This window comes from Maylandia zebra, linkage group LG14 (assembly GCF_041146795.1).
Source record: "Maylandia zebra isolate NMK-2024a linkage group LG14, Mzebra_GT3a, whole genome shotgun sequence".
NCBI lineage: Eukaryota > Metazoa > Chordata > Actinopteri > Cichliformes > Cichlidae > Maylandia > Maylandia zebra.
In genome coordinates this window covers 25,684,989-25,712,051 of record NC_135180.1, presented here as the reverse complement: position 1 = coordinate 25,712,051, position 27,063 = coordinate 25,684,989, and the positions used below count along the sequence as shown (strand labels likewise).

Genomic DNA, 27,063 nt, shown 5'->3' with positions numbered 1-27,063 from the left:
AATTCAAATTCACGACTTACATGTGAAAAGTGTTTGGCTCCACACACTCCCTGATATATAAAGCTCCTCTAAGTTACCACTTAGAGGTAAAACATTTAACCAATAGTATTTATCTCTCACACTCCTAACCTAAATAAATATATAAAGAGATATGTGAATAACTTACCTTACTGTCAAGTATACCAAAGGAGTAACTCCACATGCGCTCGTCAACTCTCAACGGACTCTTCCGCATCCGGTGGGCGTAGAGCATGCGCAATGCATGACGCTATCTGAGTCGTTGGTTTGATGGACCTCATTCTCATTGGATTGCCATGAATGAATTTAACTCATCAGAATTTTCTTTGACTCATATTCAACAAAAAAGAATGAATCATTTAATACCCATAAAAATGATTTCTTCATGTAATGTAAACATATTACTGCTTTGCTAATCAAACACATGCCCTAGTTGATTTTTTTGAGTGTGGTTTAAATCTTATCTCTCAGACAGACCGTTCTCCGTTGCTATAGGGGAACACACCTTGGCCTCTGCCCCAATTTACAGTGGTGTGCCTCAGGGGTCTGTGCTCGGTCCAGTTATTTTCTCCTTGTACATGCTGCCGTTGGGATTAATAAAAAAAAAATATATATATATATATAACATCTCCTTCCACTGTTATGCCATTGATATCCAAATTTATTCGCCTTTAATTAATTCTGATGTCTCTGCTTCTTTGCAACCTCTGTTCAGCTGTCTTCATGAGGTACGTCCTCTTAGGTCCTCTTGCTAGCCATCTCTTGCTCACTGTAAGAAACCTCAGAGTGTTCCTGATTAGCTCTTTTAATCTAGAGAACCAGGTCTCCACAGTGGTAAAAAGCAGCTTTTACCAGTTGCGCCAGATATCTCAAGCAAAACCATTCCTTCCTTTAAAGGACCTTGAAAAGCTTATCCACACATTTATCACGTCCAGACTGGACTACTGTAACTCCCTCTGCTTGGGCCTCCAACACTCTTCTCTTTACCAATTAGTTCAAAATGTAGCTGCATGTCTCTTAACAGATACTAGAACCTATGATCACATCTCTCCAGTTTTAGCCAACTTACATTGGCTCCCTGTTAAATATCATATAGATTTTAAAATTATTTTGTTTACTTTTAAAATTCTAAACAGTTTAGCGCCCAGCTAACTATCCAAACTCCTGTATTTGTACAATCCCAATAGAACACTAAGATCTTCCAATCAGATGCTCCTAACGCAACTGAGGTCTTGTCTGAAGTCCAGAGGTGACCGGGCCTTTGCTACCGTAGCACCTAGACTCTGGAATAACCTCCCTGCTCATATTCGTACCTCCAAGTCTATCCAGTTTTTTTTAATTGCATCTGAAAACTTATCTCTTTACTTTGGCTTTTGATTCAAACTAGCAGACTATTATCTGGCTTGTTGTGTTGTCACCTATATTGTTTTTTGCCCTGTTCTTTCTTAACTGTTTTGTTTTAATTGTCTCATTCTATTGCTCTGTCTGACTGTGAAGCACTTTGGTTTTTAATATGTGCTACTATAGAAATAAATTTTGATTGATTGATTGATTGATTGACCTGAATAGAATTAGTAGGTCGTTAGCAAGAGTATAGGACTTTACTCCCTGCGAAAGTGGCCACCCATAACTCTACCCAATTAAATTTAAGTAAATGTAAGTGTTTGTAAAAATGTACTTTTATTGAACCATGTTCATTCACTCATGAGCTGCTGTAAAATGAATCAAATGGTTGAATTGCCACCTCAGCATGCAGTCAAGTTCTATAGTCTTGCTAATGACCTACTAATTGTTTTCAGGTGTGTTGCAACAGGGACTCATGGAAAATTCTCAGGACAGCGGCCCTCAAGCACCGGAGTTCGAGACACCAGTCTACACTGTGCACTAAAGCATTAAAAAAACATGTCACTCAACACACAACACTGCGTGCCATGGGTAGTACTTCAGTTAGCCAAACCTAAAATAATACTTGATAATAATTTAAGCCTAAGACAAGATATTTTCATGTATTTTCATTTTCAATGAAATCTTAACTTCTGCACTCTGACGGCTACAAATTATTAGCTTAATTAGGTTGATTAGATTAAACCAAATCAAAAACTGTAGACCTCACTTTTAGAATCAGTGATCTATGATATTATTGATTTCATTTGTTTTACTTCAGGAGACACCACTTCAAGGCATGCTTTAACACTAAGCAATGCTAAATACATTTTAGAAAAAAATCTAAATTAAAGCATTTACTGTCAGATGTGAAGAAATGATTAGTTGAGTGACTGACAGGGGATTTCTAAGAATCGCCCCACAGTTCTTCAGCTAAGACACCTGAGTTAGAAAACACAAACACTCCAGTCGTCTTTACTCGCAAGGGCAGTCACAGAGCGCTCGTCCTTGCAGGAGGGCACTCGCACTCTGTCACTGTCTGCGTTCTTTATTTATACAAGCTGGTCACATGTGTGTACAAAGATAACAAAGTTATTCCAAGAACTCAGAGCTGAGGTTCCCCTTTTCTAAGTCTGTATGTTCTTAGAAAAGAGGAAGCTGTTAGTTGCTAAATAAGTTTATCACACAAGAGTTCATGTGAAAAGTCACGTAGACATGTGGATTGCTTAGTGATCAATAAAAAAAACGTACAATTTTCTTCTGACAGTGACTTTATTTAATTACAGTTATTTAAGCTATTTATTATTATTCATTGTTATGCAAAGTCCTGCCATGCAAGTGTAATGCAAATATACTTTTTATATAGCATGCCAAAAAAACATTTTTTATATTTCTCAAAATAAATGTGGTGACTTCTTCCCCATCATGTTCTTCTTGGTATTCTTTTCTGGTTTCAGTAAGATGATATAACATTTGGGTATAAAGATGCAAATTAGCAGTCCAAAACTAGATGCAAGTATTGCAAATATTTCTACAGCAACACTGAATTTCCCAGGGGAGCTGACATATGCTGGGATAAATGTAATCCATACTGCACAGAATATTAGCATGCTGAAAGTGATCAATTTGGCTTCATTAAAATTATCAGGCAGTTTCCGAGCTAGAAATGCAAAAATGAAACACAAAATGGCCAGTATTCCAATGTATCCTATCACAGCCCAATACCCTACAGCTGAGCCAAGGGCACACTCTAAGATGATTTTATCTTTGAATTCCTTAAAATTCTGAGATGGGAAAGGAGGTGAAGTTGTTAACCAAATGATGCATATGATAACTTGTATCAGAGTGAAACCCAGAACACAGAGTCTTTGCTGTACATGTCCAAACCACTTTTTAACATTAATACCTGGACCTGTAGCCCTGAAGGCCATTAACACAACCATTGTTTTTCCCAGAAGACAAGAGATACAGAGGACAAAGGTGATGCCAAATGCTGTGTGTCGCAGCATACAAGACCAGTCAGATGGCTTACCAATGAAGGTCAGAGAACACAGGAAGCACAGAATTAACGAGAAGAGCAGCAGGAAACTCAGCTCAGAATTGTTTGCTCTGACAATGGAAGTTTTCCTATATTTGAAGAAAATGAGTATCACACTAGCAGTCATGCATGTCCCAAATAAAGATGCTGCAGTGAGCAGTGCTCCCATAATTTCTTCATATGACAAAAACACTGCTTCCTTCTTTATACAGGCATCTCGTCTTTCATTTGACCAAAACTCAGGGAGACATCTCACACAGGTGGCAGAATCTGAAAATTTTATATTGAAGCAGATTTTACAGTTGTTGAGTAAAGTTATTTCTGTAACTGCTCCAAGGAAGAAATGTGTATACAAAGATTTCTGAAGACATGCACGTGCTTTCTCTCTTACAAGCAGTATTTACTGTGAAAAAGGTTTGACATTCAAGCTGATGGTAAAAGGCATACTGCACTGATCACAACAGCAAAATTTTGGCATCAAGAAACCAGTCCCGAACTGGCCTTTCTGCAGGCCAAAACTTTCAATATTTTTAAAGAATTTGGCACATAATTAAAATAAAAACTTGACAAGACCCACTCTGATGAGCAGCTAGAATCCTGTATCAGACAAGAATAGGACAATATTCTTCTTTCAGACATTTACACAGAAAAATGAGCAAACAAACAACGACAACAGCAAAAACAAAAACAAAAAAAAACTGGAAATAATAATCAAAATATTGCTTTATGAGATGTGCAAATAAATGCATTCTGCTTTTCTGTATATTTTAGGCCGGGGTGGCCAGGGTGCGGCTCTTTGCCTGGTTTAATGCAGCTCTTACATACATATCAAAGTTTGTGTTTGTGTTTTGAAGTTTTTTAAGTGTGCCTATGCCAAGAGGCACACTTATTACTATTCGTTGGATTTATTATTCTTATTATTATTTTCCTACAGTTTTGACACAAGGGTTACATATGTTATATCATTTTGTGCGGCTGGGTCTGGACTAGTATGCTATGACTTTTGGTGCTTATGACTTTTATAGTTTTTTAAATATTTAGATTTTAGTGCAAATTTTGGCCCATTTGTAGGCCCATGAGAAAGATTCAACTTTTGGCCCCCTAGAAACAGATTTCAAACTTAATTTGTGGTGTGTTGGCTCTCTCTAGTGGTATGTCGGGAGTGGTATGGCCTGTCTACCCGTATTTGGATTACCGTAATGACGACAATATCAATGGCGCGCACAGCGTCGCTGCTTTCAGGAACCATTTGAATTTTTAAGGTTGCGCGAACCATTGAATAGTTACGGTAACCGCAAGGGTGTATGCTTGGTGGAACACTCCATATCCCACAATTCATAGCACACCTCTACCGACTCAAACAATGGCGGCCACCACTTCGTTTAATATATTGCTTTTATTACTGTTTCTAGGTCACAAAATAAACTTTTAAGATATTTTCAGGCGAGAATGTAGGTGTGTAAACGTCAAATATCTGCTCGTTTGTCAAAACATATTAGGAACAGTGCTCTTACGATATTGCTGCTAGCACGGCTAGCTAGCTAGCATGGCTAGCATGGCTAGCGTCTCTTCGCTAAAAAGCACCCGGGCTTGGCTTACAGTGAGGCGGCTGACACTCGTTTCACCACCCGATCACTCGCCAAGAGACTGTTTCTCAGCTGGATTTACAGTATTTTTCGTTTATATGGGCCGATAATTCATTTATTCATTTTAGTAACGGTATAAACAGTGAAAGGTGGTTGTCCAGATGCTGGTCGATGTGGGAAAAATAACTGAGTTTTTGGTGGTGGCTAACGCAGAGCTCCAACAAAGGGCAGCTAGCCCTGACAGAAAGGACATGCGGGAAAAGAGACATGCGAGGCGACCGCCGATCGACCGGTGGTGGCTAACGCGGAGCTCAATCATGAATAAGGGAAACCAAAGGCAGGAGCGTGAGGTGAACTGAATTTCAGGTAAGAAGTTATGAACTGCACTCTATCTGGGTCAGATATAAACCGAGTTTAGGTGTAGTTTATTTTTGTTGTGCTGACAGTTACAATAACTCGTACTGCGTGCTAGCTAGCACGACGGAGTTTCTATACAGCTGTGTGCGTGCTAAGTTACTGATGTTGAACTTTATGACAACCTTTCCTGCCATTCTCTCGCCTGTTGAAACTTCAATCATGAAACTGATCAATGATCGGCTTTTCTCTCGTTTGTTTATTGCGCTAAACAACAGCAGCTGCACGTTTAAGCTTGATCAGCTGTTGTTAGAATTCATTTGATTTTAGTTTCTAGTATCAGCTGATGTTTGCTGGAGCCACAGCTGTAAAAAAGGGCTGGTCGAAACCAGGAGATGTCCTTACTGAATCATCAGAGCTGAACTGGTGATGGAGAAACAGGTTTACAGGTACCTTTTAGGTGACATGAATGAGTTGAAGGGAAGTTATGAACTGTTTCTGAGAGACAAATAACACCAAGCTCCTTTTTTTGTGTAGCTGACAGCTGGTAACTGTGCAGGGGCGGATCTAGCAAAGCTTTTGGCAGGGGGCCAGGTAGGGCATTAACAGGGAAAGGGGGACACAAAGATATACTTTTCTTTCTTGCTCTCATATAAAATATTTAGCTTTTATTAAATAGTTATCTGAATCTTACAACCAACGTTTGTATAATAATACACAAGTTTGGCTGTAGACCATTGTTAATCATTCAGAACACTGTGTAAAAATAACAAAAAACAAAAAGTGAATGCAAAAGTGCATAAATATTTATTTTACGTGTTTGATGTGTGTGGCAGGCCGTGGTCTACAGTGCCGCTGCAGGGGAGGTGGACCCACCTCAGCGGCATCTGCAATCACGCCTCTCAGGCGTAAAGTCTGTGCTCTCTCGACTGTTTTTTTTTTTTTTTTTTGGTGTGTGTCGAGCTGTGAGTTGAAAAGCTACAGCCGGCTGTTTGGGTACACCAACCATGTGTGAAAAGTGGTCCATAACGTAATGCTTCAAAGCGTGTTCATGCAAACATTGTCGGGTCTGCCGTGGTACAATGGGACTTCTGCTCATTAACCTCTGTGCACAGCGTCTGCAAATCGGGGCTGTACGAAGTCACCTCATCTTTACACAAAACTGTAAGCTGTCATCTGTGAGGCGCGAGTGGTGTTTTTTTTTTACCATAGTTCATGGTGGAGAATGGCTGCTCTGCTGAGTTTTGCTCTCTGTAGCCGTATGAATGGCAAACTACACTGATTATCGGCGGCATAGGCACACTTTAAATTTCTTCTGAAATTTTCGCTTTCTAGTTTGTTGTTATTGGTTTTTTAAAATGTGCGCATTCGCTTTGCTTGAGTTCAATATGGTATTTTCATCGAATGCGCATGTGTGTGAGATGAAAATACCGCAAAGTTTTCCAGTAGGGGCAAGTTCACTCTCAAAATGGCAGGGGAAAAATGCACAGCTAAACAAAAATATGCTGGATTGGAACATTGCACGGGCTAAAAAGCCATACAATGAAGGGGAGTTTGTTAAAAAAAATGCCTCAGTGACGTTGTCTAAGGAGCTTGGAAAGAAAAGTGTCTGGACTTCTTTAAGTTGCTTGAAGACCTTTCACCTCTCATCCGAGAAGCTTCTGCAGTTCTTCAAGAAGGTTCAAGAAGCTTCTCGGATGAGAGGTGAAACGTCTTCAAGCAACTTAAAGAAGTCCAGATGCTTTTCTTTCCAAGCTCCTTAGACTACAACGACCTGGATGACTGAGAACCTTCACAGACTCAGTGACGTTGTTGAAATCTTTTCTCCTGAAAACGACAAAAGTAAAACGCATGGTATCGTCGGACGTCCAACTGTCCCGCCACACTGTTAACACAGAATATCAGACATTAACACAGCTATTGAATTACAGTTGCACTCTGACCTTCAAGCATGTGAGTATTTTAGTGTCGCATTGGATGAGAGTTGTGATATACAAGACAAGACTCAGTTGGCAATATTTGCACGGTCTGTGTCAAACGATTGTGTGATCAAAGAAGAACTCCTTGATATTGTGCCATTAAAAGAGAGAACCCATAGATGTGAAAGAAACCATGATGGCTGCATTTGAAAAATCGAATCTGCCTATAACGAAACTAACTGCAATAACCACAGATGGAGCACCAGCCATGATGGGATCTGTGAACGTGCTCATGGGGTTGTGCAAGCTGACCAAACATTTCCTGAGTTTTGGAAGCAACTCGTGTCTAAATCATTGAATTTAGATAACATCATGAAGCCTTTGATGGAAATCGCCAACTACATCCGCACACATGCGCTTAACCATAGCGAAATTCAACAATGTCATCGCTGAGCTGGACCAAGGGCTTCCAGGTGACCTGCCACTCCACTGCACTGTGAGGTAGCTGTCAAAAGGCCAGGTACTCTCTCACTTCTTTGAGCTTTTGGAATCCCTGAAACTGTTTATGGAAGAGAAGGACAAGGACTATCCCGAGCTCTCAGACATCAAGTGTATTATGGATCTGGCATTTTTGGTCGACAAGCTGTGTCACTTGGATAGACTGAACCTGACCCTGCAGGGTAAGTTAGAAAATGCTGCCTGACCTAGTGGAAAGTGTGTTTGCGTTTGTCAACAAACTGAAGCTGTTAAAGGCACATATTCAAAAGGTAGATTTATCGCATTTTCCCACTCTGCTAAAAGCCAGCGGTTAAGTCGCCAGCACCACCCTGAGTAAGGAAAGAGACAGATATGCAGTGCTGGTTGAAAACTTGCACAAAAGCTTTGTGACCCTGTTCCATGATCTACAATTGAAAAGGCCACAGATTGCATTCATTGTCGACCCATTTAATGCAGAGACAGACTGTTTGAAAGTCCCGCTGGTCACAGATGAAGCTGCGGCTGAGTTGGAGATGATCGATCTTTATAAGGAGGACCAATTGAAACCTGCTTTAAGGGAAGGGACCCTTGAGTTCTGGAAAGGTGTGCCAATGGAAAAATACCGCAATGTCAAACGGGCTGCGCTTAAGATACTGTCAATGTTTGGTTCAACATACGTCTGCAAGTCTGTGTTTTCTACCCTAAAACATGTGAAATCAAAGCATCGATCTGTTCTGACTGACACTCATTGCTTCGAGTGGTAACAACGGAATACAAGCCAGATTTGAAGAGGATTGTTCAAGGCAAGGAATGCCAGAAGTCCCACAAAACAACATGCATTGTAAAAGAAAAATGCTATTGTAGATTATTATATTTTTGTTTGTGGACTTAGAGTTTGTGTGTGAGAGACAGTGCACACAATATTCATTGTTGAAAATGACTGGCCTGTGGTTTTAGTACTGTAGGAGTCCATTCCTGTCATTATCATGTTGGTGTGTGACATTTACAATAAATCTGGCTGAGCAGAGGTGTGTGTGTGAGTGTGTGTGAGAGAGAGAGGGAGGAAGGGATGGGTGATGTTCATGTGTGCCCATGTGTATGATGTGGCTCTTTGCGGTAACACAATAAAAAAAAGAGTGGCTCTTGGTCTCTGACTGGTTGGCCACCCCTGCTTTAGACAATGTTTTGGATTTATAAATTTTGTAGGAAACAATTCATCAAAATTATTAAATAATTCTTCAGAGGAATTAGTCCATATTTTTGGATGGCATGTGAAATTTTTGCTATGTGCGAAACTTAAAAAAAAAAGAGATCTAACCTGTAACATTGCTGATTTCTCCCTCTGCACATTGTATACAGTCATAGCAGCAAACAGGCCTTCCTTTCTGGAGAACCTTGCGTGTTCCTGGCGGACATTTCTCGCTGCAAACTGACACAGGGACCTGCATGAATAATTACATAAAACTTTATATAAAATATGAAAAACACTGCATGGTGTCATCTTTCCAACATGTAGCAATAAGCAAAAAACATAGCGTGAAACTATATAAAAATATGTATAAAATATGTACAGTTATAATATAATTTTTGAATATTTTATAGCTTACCAGCTTTGAGTTTCTTGCCCAAATTAAAGACTTGTTTTGGAAATTTAGCTTTTTTTCTGGAGCTAATGATATATCATAAAGACCAACTGTCACAAACTCCACAACGCCGTTTTCTTTTGGCTGCCAGTTTATAATTTCATACTTTGCTGCTGGATCTCCATTCTCATCAAAGTAAACCTCATCCCCTTCCTTAGTTGTGAAGTGACTCTTTCGTATGTGTTGTAAAATCTAAGAAATATGTCATAACTCAGTATATTGCATGACTGAGATCTTGCACACCCATTGACTTGCGAATATAAGACATTAGCTCTTTTCTTAAAATCATTTTTCTTTCTAATTGAACTTAATGTGTTAACAATAGTATTAGTTGGTTTTAAGCTCACCGTGAATGGATCTAGCTGGACTTTGTTGCTACATGCTTTATTACAGCTGACAATGTTGTGAAGGGCATGGGCCACAGCATACACTCCTTTATAGACATTGTTAAAGATAGGCATGAGAGACATATCAGTGAAGCTGTTTTGAACTCCGTTCAGATCTTCATGTCCAGTACACTCTCTCTGAATGTTTGCTGATGACGTTGACTGCCTAAACTTACAGTTAAATAATGTCTCCCAGAACTCAGTAAATAGTTCATTGTTAGATGAATTGAGTGACTTCACATCCAGTATGAACTCTCTCAGGCCAGTGACATGTGCTTTGGGAATGGAAAGGCCTATGGCACCATTCAGTATGTGATGTATATCCATTTTTGCTGTTTGCGAATCAAATATCCAAGACTCACTGCCTACCCACTGATACCCAGACAAGTTATGGTATGAAAACTCATGTATCAGAACATCCATCTCCTTGTGTGACAGAAAGGCAATGATCACCTTGGAGGTTGAAGCCTTTATAGTGCGAATTATTTCTCTTATTTTGTCAGATGGATCTGTTCTAAAAAAAGATACAGAATACTCCAGACAGATGCCCAGGCGCTGTGCAGTTTCTGTAAATGTGGCCATGCCATTATTTCCATAATCATTATTAGTTCTGATAGCTCCAACCCAAGTCCATCCAAAATGCTTGACCAAATGGGCCAGGGCTCTGCTCTGGTAGTAGTCACTGGGTATTGTTCTGAGGAAGGATGGATACTTGGTTTTGTCACTGAGACAAGCACATGTGGCAAAGTGGCTGATCTAGAATTAAACATAAAGAACTTATATTTGAAAAAGACACAGAATGAGAGAAGATTAAGATGTTAAAAATAAGACAAACACTTAATTAAATTTGCTCAGAGGAGTTGGGAAAATGATTTAGTTACTTTATTTCATTTTATAAAATATCAGTTCTACTCACTACTGGTACATAAAATGGTCCAATAACAGTGGCTATTGCTATGGTTGGAGAGGAAGAGGTCTCTCCCATTATGGCCTGTATGTGTGCAGGTCTGGTACATGATGCCTTGGAGGGTACAGACACAATTTCATTACCATTAGCCAAAGCCAGTGTAAGTCCTACACTTCGGGCAACATTGCCACAAGTATTAAAGATTTTATAGCCCAGAGTGACTCCCGGCAGTAGGTCTGTACTGTTATTAATCTCCTCAATGGCAAAAAGCATAGCTTGGGCAAACTGCAAATCTCTGAAATTTAAACTTAATTGAGACAATTATTAATAATTCATAAAATAGAGAGAAAAAGTATTTCAAACAAAACCATTTAATGTCAATGATTTATATAACTGAAACCAAACATACATAATACAAAATATTTATCAAGTTTTATTTGTATCAAATGACTTCTAGGAGATTCCTTTAATCTAAATGCATTTCGTTGATGAGACTTACCTGGTGCATTGAAGTGGCAGTGGTTTGTGCGTGTAGGTATCCTTTCTGTCTTTCCAGCTGGTGTGAAACGAAAACATACCCCCCAATATAATATCCCCATCCTTACATAGCAGTGGGTTCCCAGGATCTCCTCTCTGCCTGCACACTGGCTCCTCAGCATGAGAGACAGATGCCACTAACAGCAGTTGCAGCAGTGCCCATCCCTGCTCTGGCCATACCTGTGTTGATGTCATTTTTCAGCTAAATCAATTAGTGGCACTGAAAATGAAATTTACAGTGGTATTTATACCTTTTGGTGAAACATAAGAAATGATAGAAGAGTGGCAGTTCATTCTCAGTAGACCTACAAGGTTGGGCAAAAGGAGGGACATGCCCTAATTTTCAATTTAATGTAGGTTAAAGTGTGTAAAATAAATAGATAAATAAGATAAGATAAGAACTTTATTTATCCCGAGGGAAATTATTTTGTCATACACATGCTCAATGCAGCAAGAGAGACAGAGGAACAGTAATAAGATATACAATATGTACAATAGAATACAAGTAAATACATACATATACAATACAATAAATACATACATACACTTTAGCCATGCCCATTTAAATATGAAGTCACAGTGTAAAATAGAACTCCCTACAAATACATATGCTTTGCAAATTATTTTTCCCATGGGAAATTTGCAGTGATTTCTTCTTCTATGGCAATAAAGGTCATATATTTACCATAAATTCTAGACTACAGAGTGCACCTGATTACAGTTTTTTCCAGTCGCTAACAAGCGTTTGTCCAAACAGTTGTCACATTTGCAAAACTCTAAACACAATTAGCACAGCATCGGTCTGTTGTGGCCATACCATTCTTACATTTCATGTCGTGTTCACCCAATATGCAGTCAGTGAACACATTTCCACAATGCTTACATTTTCTTAACAGACAAGCTATACCTCCCAACAAAATTATGGACTGTTTTTGTAGTATTTACGAATGTTAACACACAACATCCCACAATAGCAAAAACAATATTCCAAACCGTAGATACAGTATAAAAACCTCTGCTTCTGCAATGATATCAGTACAAAAACAATATCAATATCAAAAATATATCTCAGCTGATAATAAACAAACAATTGAATAATTGACACACAGCTGATTTATGTTGGGTAAATTGGGCCAACGACAGCTTCTTCCATTCTGGCTTAGACTCAGTGGGGTTTATAAGGCAAGACCTTGAGGAGTGATGTTTTTGGAAACAAAAAAAAGACAAACACTGTAATGTCTGGTCGAGGAAGAGTAAGAGCAAGGGGCCCAGGGAGAAGAGCAGGCCCAAGGAGAGGGCAAGGTAGAGGTGTAAGAATGCGTGGTGGTGGCATTCCAAGGGCTGCAAGAACAGTAGTCAGTGATGAAATTCGTGCCACTATCATTGACCATGTAATCAACCATGGTCTTTCACTAAGAGAGGCTGGTGAAAGAGTGCAGCCCAATTTGAGGCGGTCAACAGTTGCCTCCATTATACGCATCTTTCAACAAACCAACAGGTAAGTATTGCATTTTACATGGATTGTTTCTATTCTCACTTGACATGTCAATATGGTCATACAGTAATGCATATGTTGAATTTTTTGTCTTTCTAAAGAATGCAATGTCTTCCACCCTCTGGGGGAAGAGGAAAGCTCCTCAGTAATGATCAGGAGCTTGCCATTGTAGAAATGGTTACTGCAAATAATGCAATAAAACTGCGTGAAATTCAAACTAGAATTGTGGCGGACCATGAGATATTTGACAATATCGATAGAATCAGCCTCACAACCATTACGCGGACATTGTCCAAACACAGAGTGCGGATGAAGCAGCTCTACGCTGTTCCCTTTGAGAGGAACAGTGAGAGGGTCAAGGAGCTACGACGACAATATGTCCAGGTATAGTGTATATTCAATCCAATGTCCAGTTCTATAAGCTTTGCACTTTGCAAGTAGGTAACCTACACAATACTAGGTTACAGTACAGTATGGTATACAGTAATAACATGACTTACATAAACTTTGTTTCAGAGAGTTATGGAATTGGAGGCCAACCAGGCCCCTCATAAATTCATATACATCGATGAGGCAGGATTCAATCTGGCCAAAAGGCGTCGACGTGGACGAAATGTAATTGGAAAAAGGGCCACAGTTGATGTGCCAGGACAGAGAGGGGCAAACATTACCATGTGTGCAGCAATTGCAAATGCAGGATTACTCCTTCACAGATGTCAGGTTGGACCCTATAATACAGAGCGCTTGCTTGCCTTTCTCAATGATCTCCACCAGCGCCTGGTTCCAGAGCAGGGTCAGGAGGGTGAAAACATGAGGACCTTTGTAATTACCTGGGACAATGTGGCTTTCCATCACTCGCAAGCAATAACAACATGGTTTGAAGTCCACCCAAGACTGTTAAGTCTCTTCCTTCCACCCTATTCACCTTTCCTCAACCCCATAGAGGAGTTCTTTTCTGCATGGAGGTGGAAGGTTTATGACCATCAGCCACATGACCAGATGTCCCTCCTCGAAGCCATGGATGCTGGCTCCAGGGACATCACAGTTGACGATTGCCAAGGGTGGATCCGACATACCAGGCGATTCTATCCCAGGTGCATCGACTTGGATAACATCAGATGTGATGTTGATGAAAACATGTGGCCTAACCCTGAAGATCGCAGAGATTAGATGCAAAGTTTTTGCCTTTTTTTAGCCCCCCTCCCCCCCTTTTGATCTTGGCTTTTTGCTGTTGTTTTTTTGTTCAGAATGCTCTTGTGTGTTTCATGGATATTTTGTTCACTGTAAGCAATACTGTAAAACTTTCTCTGTCCTATCATACTGTGTTTCTACTGTACCTCCTGTAGTAAACAGTAAAGAAACATAAACTTGTTTGCTTTTTACTGGAATGCTTTTGAATGTGAACATTACTGTACATGTGGACATACAGTTACCAACCAAGACATTTCTGGTGTCAAAATGGTGGATTGCATGTTTCGCATGCAAATACCTGTAAAACTGAAACATAAAAGTCTATGCAGTTTTTGTAATGTCAATAATAGCCAGTATTTTGAAACCTGGTGTACTTTGATTGACTGCATGTACCTTGTGAAGTGAAAACAAGTGTTATTCTTTGACAGACTAATTTCATTTTGAGTCAGATTTATAGTGTTTTTGTACAGTTAGTGTGTGCAGAGAAAGATGTGTTCTATTTTGAAATGAAGAGTTAGTATATATTTAACAAAATGTATTTTTGAGAAGAAAATTATCCATTTGGCCAATTGTGTTTTGTAGGTGTGAGTCTGTGTTAAGAGTTTAGAAAAAGTATCTGAAGTATGGGTAGGCGCTTGTTAGCGATTGAAAAAAACTGTAAAAGCCACATGCTCTAATTTTAGAAAGGAAATCTATTTTGTACTTATCGGTAACACACAAGTTATGTTGCTTATGTTTTTTTACTGAACAGTGAATGAACAACATTCCAATATTTTCTAACGACCGGTAAAAATATATACCGTATACATACGACAGCCTACCAGGAAAAGTAATTAATCGCCTTCTTCGTCTTCCTCCTGAGCACTAAAACCATCAAAGTCGTCTTCTTCAGTGTCCAAATTGAACAGCCTTAGGCTCTCGCCATACACTTCAGTCTCTTTGTTGTCGCTCTCACTTGAGCACAGGTGGTGCTCTTCATCACGCAGCAGTCCAGCCTTTTGAAATCTGTTGGTGATGGTGGATGTTTTGACACAGCTCCACACATTTAGGATCCATTGGCAGACTTTAGTTAAAGATGCTCTTTGCATGCGGCCTGTTTTGGTAAATGATTTCTCGCCGCTTGTCATCCAAGCCTCCCACTCAAGGCGCAGTGCCACTTTAAATGCCTGGTTCACGCTGATGTCCAGTAGGGCTGCCACGATTTGTCGACTAGTCACGATTACGTCGACTATCAAAATCGTCGACGACTGATTTAATAGTCGACGCGTCGTTTGAAGCTTTGTAAGATCCCAAAAGACCCAGGAATAAGTAGCAGGATTTAAGAGTGTAATAACGGACTGAAACAGAAGATGGCAGCACTGCATGTACAAGGATGCCAGCTGCCGTTAAACCCCGAAGAAGAAGAAGAAGAAGAAGAAGCAGCTTTGTCCCAGAATTCATAGCGCGGCCCAGCTTAGTTTCCAACAATGGCGATAGCTAGTTAGTTTTAATATTACTCTTATTATTCTTTCTGGGTCACAAAATAAACGTTTAACATATTTTCAGGCGAGAATGTAGCTGTGTAAACCTCAAATATCGGCTCAGTTTATCAGGACACCACATATTTTCAAAAGCGCTCCGACGTTTTCGGAGACATCTGTTACCCACTAGCTCGATAGCTAGCCGGGGGCTAGGTCACTAGCGCTGTGAGAACACCGGACTCCCGGCAAATTGTTTTCAAACCCACCGCCGTCTTTCGCTACTCAGGTTAAATATATATGAGTCACTTAGATAAATTAAAAATGTTGTTGTTTGGCTTTTTTTTTTCAGTATTTTAGTTGTTCCTGAGTAAATCGGTTTGTCTGAGATTAAAGTTATAGTTTTTACACAGCTGAATAAACGTCAAGCAGACAGCTGATCATCAGAAGTGTGAGATGCTGGAGAATTTACTCCGGTGTCCTGTTATATTTTAGATAGCAAGGAGTTTATTAAACTCCACCGAGACAATCTGCTAATTTCATTAAAATTGAATAAACTATCATCTTGTCTTTATTTTTAGTTAGCACCTTAAAAGCTTAAAGCTGTAAGCTAATGATAGTTATATAAGAGTAGATGCTGCTGGTGCAATAAGCTGTAGTTTTACGTCCAGTGGATGATGATCTGATTAGTCGACTAATCGCATAAATAATCAGTGACTAGTCGACTATCAAAATAATCGTTTGTGGCAGCCCTAATGTCCAGTGACTTCAAATACTTAGTGCTGCCCCAAGGAATCACAGCTGGAATTGAGTTTGTACTCTTGTTAGCAGTTTTTGCTGAATCTGTTATATGGGCCGTCATGCTGTCCATAACAGCAATGCTTTTTTTCTGTGAAAAAATCCCCCAGCCGCTAAAAAATCACCGTCGGTGGAAGCTTTAGCCTGGATGCTGTGTAGCTCAGAACACAAGTAAAATGCGTTCTCTCATGGTCACTTGTTTTCTGTGTGATGGACAAGTCACCTTTTTTATTAACAATCTGAGTGAGAGGCAGGTCAAACATCAAATGTATTTCATCCACATTTATAATATCATCTGGCTCGATGGAGTTTTCCACTATCTTTGTTTGAGTGACTGTGCAGAAGTTAGCGAGTTTTTCCTCGTAGTTGGGAGGGAGCTGCTGACACAAAATTGTGCCCTGATGAGCAGGTCTTTTCATCTCACAAATCTAAATCACTGCAATGGTCCACTTCTAAAATCTTCAATTTTCATTTCGGTGGCGATTGCTTTAGCCTTCAGTCTGATCTGCACGGTGGAAACACCGCAGCCCCCTTCTCTCTGAGTGTTAATCCAGTTTTCAAGAAAGTTTTCAAGTTCGGGCCATCTGTTATGATTACCTCTGAAAGCTTTTGTCATCTTTTTGCATTGACTCAGTTTTTCACACTGGCATCTCCACTGTCTCATCATCAATTCATTTATGCCAAGATTACATGCAGCGGGTTGTTTTCCTTCTTCAACCGCCAGATTGATTGCCTTTAACTTTAATGCATACATAATGTTAAAATTTGGGCTGCATCATATGCTTTTCTTCGAGTGTTTTCCATGTTGATGAGGATGATTTACAATAATTTAATTGTGAAAGTATGCTAATGTATCACACAATTTCATTGGACCTCTGTGAACTACTTATCAACTTTATTGGTCTACTGTTACAAGGCAAAATGTTTTTGGTAGCATTGAAAAAAAAAAATGCATTAGCTGCACCTTAGTATAGGCCGCAGTGTTCAAAATCTGGGAAAAAAGTAACGGCTTATAGTCTGGAATTTACGGTACTTTCTTAGTAATTCAATATCTTATTAAATACGTGGATGCACTGAAAATTTTATTTATATTTTTTTGTACAGTATTGTGGGCTACTCTTAGAGCTTTACACAATATATCACAGTCACCATTCATGTTGAGATTCACATCTGTGCATCACTGATGTGAATGACAGTTGGTGAATCTACCGGTGCTCTGAACGGATAATTGGAGGTGAGCTTCCCTTCCTCCAAGACATCTACAGGAAGCGGTGCCTGAGGAAAGCGGGAAGGATCATCAAGGACTCCAGTCACCCCAGCCATAAACTGTTCAGACTACTTCCATCAGGAAGGAGGTTCTGCAGCATCCGGTCCCGTACCAGCAGACTGAGAGACAGCTTTTTCCACCAGGCCATCAGACTGCTGAACACTTCATAGACACCTCACCTTCACTACTGGAACTTCAACATTATGCCACTTGTTTTGCACATGTCCAACTACCAACTTCCATTATTTTATATATTTTATTTTATTGTTTACTCTATTTAATTTGTAAAATATGTAACACACACACACGTAGAAAAACATATTTAGTATACACATCCAGTAATGCATACACTCTTATATTGTACATATATTTATTACTGTCAGATTTAGCCATTTTTATATTTTGCTTGTTTTATGTTATTGTATTTTGCACAACTCTGTTGCTTGTGAAGCTCGCACACAAGAATTTCACCCGCATGTGCTGTACCAGTGTGCCTGCACATGTGATGTGACAATAAAAGTGATTTGATTTGATTTGATTTGGGTAGACTGATGCTATTCTTTCTCATTTAACATCAGCAGCAATGTACCGGTGGCTGTACCAGTAACACAGCATAGAAGAAGGTAACAGTTAATAGTCTTTACAGCTTTGAAGCAACAATGGCGCCTGTGTTTGGCTTTGCCGCCGCTGCTACAGCTCGTTGGAGGCGACAGTGTAGTTTTTCACTGTCGTCGCTTGTCGTTTGCAATATACTTTTCGCTGGGACAGCTACAGAAAAACTGTTCCTCCTCCTCTGGTGTGTTCCTCACCTGAGTGCGTGCTACTGTGCACAACCCGCGGCATTTCCACCCTCAAGAGACGAAAAAGGGGAACGAAGGCCAGCATCCAGGTGAAACGGAGAAGGTACCGGAGGCTAGCTGCTTGGCTGTGGGGTGCCTGCGACCAGTTCCTCTCCTGTTGTTTGCTGGGGATGATACGCCGCCGCCTGGGACCCGAGCCCCATGGCTCGAAAGCAGTTTGCTCACTCTGTGTCCGTCATCCATTTTCCGTTTTGCTGGTGACAGCTACGTCTGCTCATCGATCAAGGTTTTTCCCAACTCTGGAGTCGCTGCCCTGCCCGGCAGGTCCATAGGTTTGCACATACGGTGGCCCCTAGAGACAAAGCACGTACAAACTCCAAAACACTTGCAAACTCCAAAACACTTGCAAACTCCAAAACACTTGCAAACTCCAAAACACTTGCAAACTCCAAAACACTTGCAAACTCCAAAACACTTGCAAACTCCAAAACACATGCAAAATCCAAAACACTTGCAAACTCCAAAACACATGCAAATTCCAAAACACAACGGAAGTGCTCCAGGACGCTAGGGGCAGTGTGTAGCTTTTGTTACCTAGTAACTACACAAGCCAGGAAGTACCAATGACCGGATTTGGGCTGCATCCCAATTCAGGGTCTGCAGCCTTAAAGGCCGCATTTTAAGGCCGATTACGTCACAGCGACACGACGAAGGCTGTCCCAATTCAAAGGCTGCTCGAAATGCGGCCCTCAAATGCGTCCTTAATTTCCCTGAATTTTAAGGATGGGTCAGTGTAGCCTTCATGGCCCAACATATCCCAGATTTCATAGTGCAGTGGTGGTGTGGATAATTTTGCCGAAAAAAAAGCGGAGCCTCCGAAGAGTAAACTTTCAGAAGTAAGTACTGAATATTATGTCACTTATTTATGCGCAAATGTTTTTATAGTGAAAAACATTAAAACATTACTGTTGGCCACATGTCGGGAAAGTTATGTGACATTAGCGATGTTTGTACTAACTTGGTTTTAAAGCCTTTACTTCAAAATATATGCCGTTCAATAGTTGAACTTACAGAGATTGTGATGATTTTATGGATAATTAAAGTCAGTCATATATCCACAAACACAACAAGCTGAAAGTCAGTGATGCTGCTCGGTTTGCAGTCCTGAAAATCACGGCACAAGCAGGATTCACTGCACTGTTAATGTTAGCTATGTTATATTACTGCCTCTGTTCTGTGGTGTCGAACCAAACGGACTTTAACGTGTGTTTGAACGAGCTGACGGTTCACTCGTTAAGCTGAAAGAAAGATGCTTTAATCACAGGAGTCACACATGTGTCCACTGTACCATCTGGGAACTCTTCTTGTTTCGTAATAACACAAACATTAAATCCTCCTTCTTTTGTGCTGTTTTGTAGCAGTGTATACACCTGAGACTGTCACCTGTCTGTCTGTCCTGCACTCTCTCTCTTTTTCTTTCTCTCTGATTGTCTAATAAAAGTATGAACATGTATTTATAAGTTACACTTGTGTTTGAACCCTGCAGCTTATCACAGATTTGATTTCCATGTGTGACAACTGCAAGTGTCCAGAGTGAGGACAGACTGAGGGACCCACTGCTGCACATCATCTGGGAGGCTTTGCACCCCTGATGATCTACCAGGACAAACTCAGCAGTGTGTGAGGAAGAGGAGGAGGAAGAGCCAGCAGCAGCTGACAGATGGAGAGAATAGACAGACTGTTCCTTGTTTTTGAAGGACTGCTAGGAAAGTTTAACATAACTAATTGTCTGTCCTGAATCAGTCTTATTAGGTAATGTTCAAATAATTGTATCATTCCAGTGTTTTCAGTGTGGGAGAAAGTACTCAGGGCCTTCAAGTTCAAAGGCCTATGAAAGGCAGCAACAAGTTTAATATTCAGAAACCTAAAGTATGTATCAGCAGCAGAATGGAGCTAAAAAAAATATTTGTTTCAGTTCTATGAAGCTTTGAGTATTTTGGATTAGTAGCACTGCTGTGTTTGTTGCATCATATTGCTGTAATTGTTTATATGCTTTATATATTCTGAGGTAAGTTGATCTATAGTGTTACATCATATTCTATAAGGATGTTATGTGTTTGTATACTTTCTGCCCAGTTTGACCCATTTAGCAGAAGTCAGCCTGTTTAAGGCTCTGATATTTATTCTGTATGACTTAAAGCAGTTATGACATGGTCTGATTTTCTCACCCAATAAAGGAATATTCAATATATCAGTCTACTCTTCATTTTATCAGAAACAGTTATCACAGCTTGTACATTTTCTTTTAGGACATGGTGGAGGACTTGCTGCTGTTTACCAGGACAGACTCATATGCAAACTGATGACCTCGGACTTCTTTTCTTCATTTGAGTCACAGATGATGAAGGTCGGTTCTTTGAAAACCTTTTACTGTATTTTAATCTATCGACCTCCTGGACCTGCTGGGGTCTTTCTAACTGAATTTAACGACCTTCTGACATCGATCATTAAACTGGAGAAAGTTGTAATATTGGGAGACTTAAACCTTCATATTGATGACGCTTCCTGTAACACTGCTGCTGTGCTCATCACTATCACTGAGTCTTTTAACTTTAAGCAGCATGTTTTTTTTACAAAGGGCCACACTTTTGATCTTGTTTTCTCCCTGAGTATAAATATACATGATGTATGTGTGGAAGATGTCCATGTGAGTGACCATAGTTGTATATTCTTTAATTTGTCATTTTACGTGGATCCTTCCCCTCCTAAATTGATGATCCAAAGGCGGATTTTAAACGAGGATGCTGCTAGAAGGTTTTCTGGCATGTTTGTCCCTCGCATGGCTCAAAATCATATGGATTCACTTATTTTGTCTTTTAACAATCAATGTAAATCTATTTTAGATAAGGTGGCACCTCTGAAACGAAATGTCCATTCATCCATTCGCTTCCGCTTATCCTTTTCAGGGTCGCGGGGGGTGCTGGAGCCTATCCCAGCTGTCATAGGGCGAGAGGCGGGGTACACCCTGGACAGGTCGCCAGTCTGTCGCAGGGCCAACACACAGGGACAGACAACCATTCGCACTCACATTCATTCGCACATTTACACCTAGTGGCAATTTGGATTATCCAATTAACCTATCCCCACAAGCTGCATGTCTTTGGACGGTGGGAGGAAGCCGGAGTACCCGGAGGGAACCCACGCAAACACGGGGAGAACATGCAAACTCCACACAGAAAGACCCCGGCCTGATGGTGGAATTGAACTCAGGACCTTCTTGCTGTGTGGCAACAGTCAGTCATCCTGGACTATAACTATTCATTTTCTGGTATAATTACTCCTAGCTCTCGTTCCCATTTCAGTGTTATATATATGGTTGTATTGCCTTTTCTGTCCGACAGTTGTAGATAGGATTCTATACTTTTTTAATTGTATGTTTCAACTCTGTATCTTTCAATTCTAATGAGTCAGTTTATATCCAGGTTGACCTTATGTTCAGTGATGGCGAGTAACGGAATACATGTACCAGCGTTACATATTTAAAATACAAAATATGAGTAACTGAATTCTGCTACAAATACCGTTTAGCCCTTTAAAACTGGTCAGAGCGGGCACGCTCCATTTTGCATAACTATTTTTAAATCCCTGTAGAACTGCAAGCACATAAGCTAGCGCAGTATATTTTTTTTTTTTTTTTTTGCAAATGAAACCGGAGGAGTTGTACTTCTTATGCCATCAGCTCGTCTTAGGTCACGGTTTCCTTCCATATATAGCTTTGCAAAAACTGGATAAAAAACACTTGCAGCAACAAAAACATAATATTCCAGAAAAACGCTTTGCCGATCTGATCAGCTGTTCATAAAACTTCCTACGTTGCGATAGACGTCAGAATGAACTATCGCATGTCCGCCATTCCCTGCCTGAAACCAGAAGTGACAGCATTTTTGCGAAAAATGTAGTTTTTTACCTTCAGGGCCTCATAAACCTATACTGGTGTTTAAAGTCATGTTTGACTTTATGCTTTTCTGAATAGTTTCTGGGATGCTAAGAACTCAAATTGCACTGCCGGAAATAGTTTATTTTGATGCACATGCTGTTTTTTTTGCAAATTTGCATGATAATATTGTGGCGTGTTGGGGGAGCAGCTCGTTCTCTCCCATCAAGGCTTGGGACATGTGCTGCTGTTTAGATGTTCTCATTTTATTGTTTATGGTTACGTTACTTTTAACTGTTATCTTTAATATTGTGTTTGTACTACGGTACAAAGTCACTGACAATTATTGTTTTATAGAAAGAATGCAGTACCATAAGTGAGTTCTGTTATGCTGTTATTGACCCTTGAAGCACATTGTAGCATAGGCAAGTGTTTAATAAAGAGCTCCCCCTACCAGCTTGGGGTTGAACAGACAAGCTCCAACCTTCTGTAGAGCTTCTTTGCTAAGATTCCTCTCCATGCCATGATATTTAATTTCATTATTCCTGCAGTACATAAAAATATAAAGATAAGCTCCGGCAGACTTAAGGCAGTCTTAAAGGGTTAAAAAGTTGGTCTTCAGAATACAGTCACTTTGTTGAAATAAATGGATTACATGGCAGTCTTTTCCTGTTTCATATGCTATGCTATGCCTCTATTTTTGTTAATTCCACGCTGGTGGAAACCCAAACAAAACACACATTAAGAGGCTCTAATGCCTGGGTCTCAATCTCACGGCCCATGTCACCACTACTTGCGGCCTGCATAATGACATGAAGAAATGTTTTTAAAAATTATTATTCAAAACATAATTTAATATGAAGGCAATAAGCAGAGTGTTGGGTCTGCGCTTCCACAGGCCCCGCTGGTTTAGAAACTTATTCCCGTTAACGACAAGGATGCAAGGCAATCAGCGATCGATCGATTTTACTTGCTAGCAAGGGAGGCTGGTCGGAACCAGGCTCTTGGAGCTGAACGCTCCTCACCTGTCTCCTAGCCAACTTCAAATAAACAGCCTTCCTTGCCGCCTTTTATTGAAAACAGTTAGAGTACACACAAGCACCACCCATTGTAAAAAAAACCCTATGGTTCTAAAAGATAAGGTACTGTGTGTGTGCATGTATGTGCGAGCATCTGTATGTGTGTGTGTAGGCGCATGTTTGTGTTTGGGGGCCCACAAAAGGGTCATAAAGGCAGGAAGCTTACTAAACAAGAAAACAGAACCCTCACATAGGATGTCCCTATAATAAAACACTATAGCCTCCCCCACCAACAGACTGGCTGGGGAGGGAGTCAGAAACAAAGGAATGTCTTTGATCCTACAGTTTGAACCAAGACTTACAAATTTAAGTAACATAATGACAACATTTAGCAATTTGACTCCAACACAGAGTGTTACAGGCATAAACCTAAGGAATGTAGCCTCATGGGCAGTGTAATCCCTGCTGCAGGGATAATGGACTGCAATACCCGTTGTGTGTCTGTGAGCGTGAGGGAGGGAGAAAAAAGAGAGTCAAAAAGTACAAGTTTTCACCGACCAGAAACGGGAGATGGAAGCAGGTAAATATAATAATAACCACTGCAGCTAACAAGAGCGCCTGACGAGCCCAGTTATAAGTAAGCTAGGGTGACCAACCTTCCTCTTTTCCCCGGACATGTCCACTTTTCACGTTTTGTCCGGGGTGATTTTCGAGGTGAAAATGTCCGGGTTTTCCTACAGAGAACCCATTTGTGTAACGTCATCCCCGAGCTGCTGCTTTGTGAGTTGTTGTTCTGCGCTCACAGACGACACAGACAGCGCGCAGTAGCACACCTGATGATGTTTAAAAGATGCCAAAGCGCAACTGCAGCTTTTCAGACTAACTGTAAAAGAAATTTCCCTCGTACCGTCCCGGTACTGGTAATTTTTTTTTTTTTTATACAGATGAGGCCTTATTTCTGTACCATTATTTTATTCCAGAGGTTTTTAAATTTTTTGCCCTTGTTGACTTGTAAAAGCCTATATGACATTTTTTGCTTCACCATTCATTAACCGCACAGAGAAGGCGTCGTTTAAATGTGTTAAAATTTTCTTTAAGCAAACAGTATTGCCTCGGACTTCCAGTGTTAAAGTTCTTCCTGACTTTTTGGAAATCAAAATATGGTCACCCTAAAGTAAGCTATTAAGAATCGACTGTACACTGTGTTCGGGTTTTCCTCCAAAATAATAATTTCCATTGGAGCAGCCTTTCAACTCCTCTCTCTGTCTCTCACTAGCAAAGTTGACCCAGACAAAGTAAAGCTAGTTTTCAGCTACGAGCCTGACACGGAACCCAGCTTATTAGCCAGAGGTCCCTTTACTACGGTTCAGAGCCGCGGACTTGTTTTATATACGTGTGAAATTGTTTTCTATACAAGATCGCTGCAAAAAGTGCAGCCTTATCTAATGTCCACCCTACTGTTACTCATTTTATATTAAGATTTAGAAATCTAGTTGGTATTGGTATTGCGACTAACCTTCAGTAATAGCAATAAATCACACAGTAATGGTACAGTCATGTAGTTGTAAAAAGCATGATAATATATTAAGTAATCCAAAGTTTTCAGAACGTTTCTCTCATTGAGTAACGTAACGTAACGGAATACATTACAAAATACATTGTGAGGCATGTATTCCGTAATCTGTAGTGGAATGTATTTTAAAAGTAACCTTCCCAACACTGCGTATGTTTTACTTCTTATGTCATTTTTACTCCTTTGTTCAAATCTCTGGTTAGAGAACCGGGGGTAAAGCGCCTGTCATAAGCTATCCACTAAGTTATCTCAAGGTCTTCCTCCAGTTTATATTTGTGTACTATATTAAACCACATCTTTAGTGTGAACTTGGTGACACTACCCATTTGGTCGATTACACTCATTGCTCCCTCTCGGTCTCTAATGAGATTTTGAATTTCCCTTCCCTGTATATATTGTTCTAGAGTGTTCCATTTGGATACAAAGTCTCTGTCACACCAACAAATTATAGGTCTAATTTGTTTTGCATGAAAATATTCTTCATTCTTGATCTATGACCATTCTATAGATATCTAGAGATGATTTTATCCCATAATCTATATTGTTTTCTGGGATTGTTGTTTTAAATCACTGCCTATTGAGATAGGCAGTGATTTAAATAAGTAGAGAAGCTGGGAAAAAATACTTATTTTTATAGTCTCTATTCTTGAACCAATATCTAATGAAAGAAGGTTCCACCCTTCCACGTCACTCCTTATCTTTGTCTATTTTAGTGAATGGACAAAGAAATAAGGAATGAACACTGGGCTGTGAGTTCAGTTCTTTGATCATTAATATGCAAATTGTCATGACCACTCATCAACAATTACTGATCACTTGGATTCGTTAATGATCTGGTTCATATCTATACAGTGGTCCCTCGTTTATCGCGGGATAAAAATAACCTGTGATAGTTGAAATCCGCGAAGTAGCCAACTTAATTTTTTTTATTATTATAGATGTTTTAAGGCTTTAAAACCCCTCATTACACACTTTTCTCAGACAGGCATGAACAATTTCACACTTTTCTCTCATTTAAACACTCTCAAAGTTCCAACCTTCGTAGAAAAATAAGTCCAGTATTATAGAAAGAAACCAATGGCACCCGCAGGTGCCTTTGACGGTGCACGATTTGTTGACATTGTTGTGTTTGTTGGGGAGAAAACTTGTCCAAATTGTCCATTGCTATTTTCTTCTTGGTTAAAATTTTTATCTTTCTTTTACTCTTGAGTTACTACTTTGTATTTTTCCTCTGCCCATTTAGTTTGACCTCCAGATAAACTGCACAGCGATCTTATACACCTGCTTCTTGAATTTCACATTTCTTTACCCATAGTTCCTTCTTATGTGTAAAAAAACAAATAGTCAATTTTTGTGTAGCTGTTATTGGTCCCTGAGTAGTGTATAGTCCCTCTTTTAGGGGTGTACTGCCCTCCAGATGTGAACTATCCCAAATTCTTTGTCTTAATTGTTTTTGTAATGAGGTTAGTATTTTTCTTCTTATTTGTTGTGTCCAGTTTACTGTCTAAAACTATATTAAAGTTGTCACCACATATTAATATCCCTTCCATTTCCAGACTTATGGTATCAAAAAAGGTTTAAAGAAATGTTTTCCACTGTTGGGCTATGCATATACAGTACATGAATCACTGTGGCCATTTCATCTTCTAGTCTTCCTTTCACAAGGACAAATCTCCCTTCTTTTTCCTTAATTTTTTAATGCACTCATTTTGCTTAAAAGACAGAAGGTGAAAGTGGGAAGTGCATCCTTGTTTTGTTAACATAAGACTTATTGCCGCTACTACGGGCACTATAGCAGTTTTTTTAAGAGCAGGGCTCCATGGAGTAAGTTTGCCTTAATAACTTTGTGTCACTGACAATGGGCCAATCTACTTAGCCCAATCTACTTGAATGGAGGAGCCACAGTGTCTGCTGGCCGGGGGTGGGCTAACGACTTGAATCTGTCTTTTAACAGATTTGACAATGGCCCACTTATCACCTCTCCCACCCCCCAGGTTCCATTAACCCCCCCCCCCCTCCAGTTGCCCCCCCCCCCCCCCCCCCCTCCGGGTGCAATGCCATTGTCACCTGAGCTCTCCTCTCACCACAACCCTGCTTCACCCCTATCCACACATCTACCCACAACAAAGCCAGCCCCCCCCCCTCCAGCTCAGCCTCACATCTACTTCACAGCTGATCAGGTGAAAAATCAGCTCAAGAGGACGAAGGCAAGGAAGGCTGCAGATCCGGATGGAATCTGCTCCAGACTGCTCAGGGACTGTGCAGACCAGCTCTGTCAGGT

General features: G+C 40.1%; 1 protein-coding gene across 1 annotated transcript; it reads right to left on the bottom strand.

Annotated features, from left to right (window-relative positions):
• Positions 1–2,795: 2,795 nt before the first annotated feature.
• On the bottom strand, positions 2,796–11,443 carry LOC101468271 (extracellular calcium-sensing receptor-like). The gene is made up of 6 exons (XM_004544040.2): positions 11,211–11,443; positions 10,721–11,018; positions 9,766–10,560; positions 9,383–9,610; positions 9,094–9,217; positions 2,796–3,709 (listed from the first exon to the last, which is right to left on the bottom strand). The coding sequence occupies exons 1-6, from the start codon at positions 11,441–11,443 to the stop codon at positions 2,796–2,798; spliced, it is 2,592 nt and encodes an 863-aa protein (XP_004544097.2).
• Between the last annotated feature and the right edge of the window lie 15,620 nt (positions 11,444–27,063).

Bases quoted from the DNA above. Each gene is read 5' to 3' on its own strand.
- LOC101468271 (XM_004544040.2), bottom strand. From the start codon at position 11,443: ATGACATCAACACAGGTATGGCCAGAGCAGGGATGGGCACTGCTGCAA. The intron at 10,561-10,720 runs GTGAGTAGAACT...GTTTAATTCTAG, and splicing joins GACCATTTTATGTACCAGTA to ATCAGCCACTTTGCCACATG. The intron at 9,218-9,382 runs GTAAGCTATAAA...TTATTCATGCAG, and splicing joins GGGCAAGAAACTCAAAGCTG to GTCCCTGTGTCAGTTTGCAG.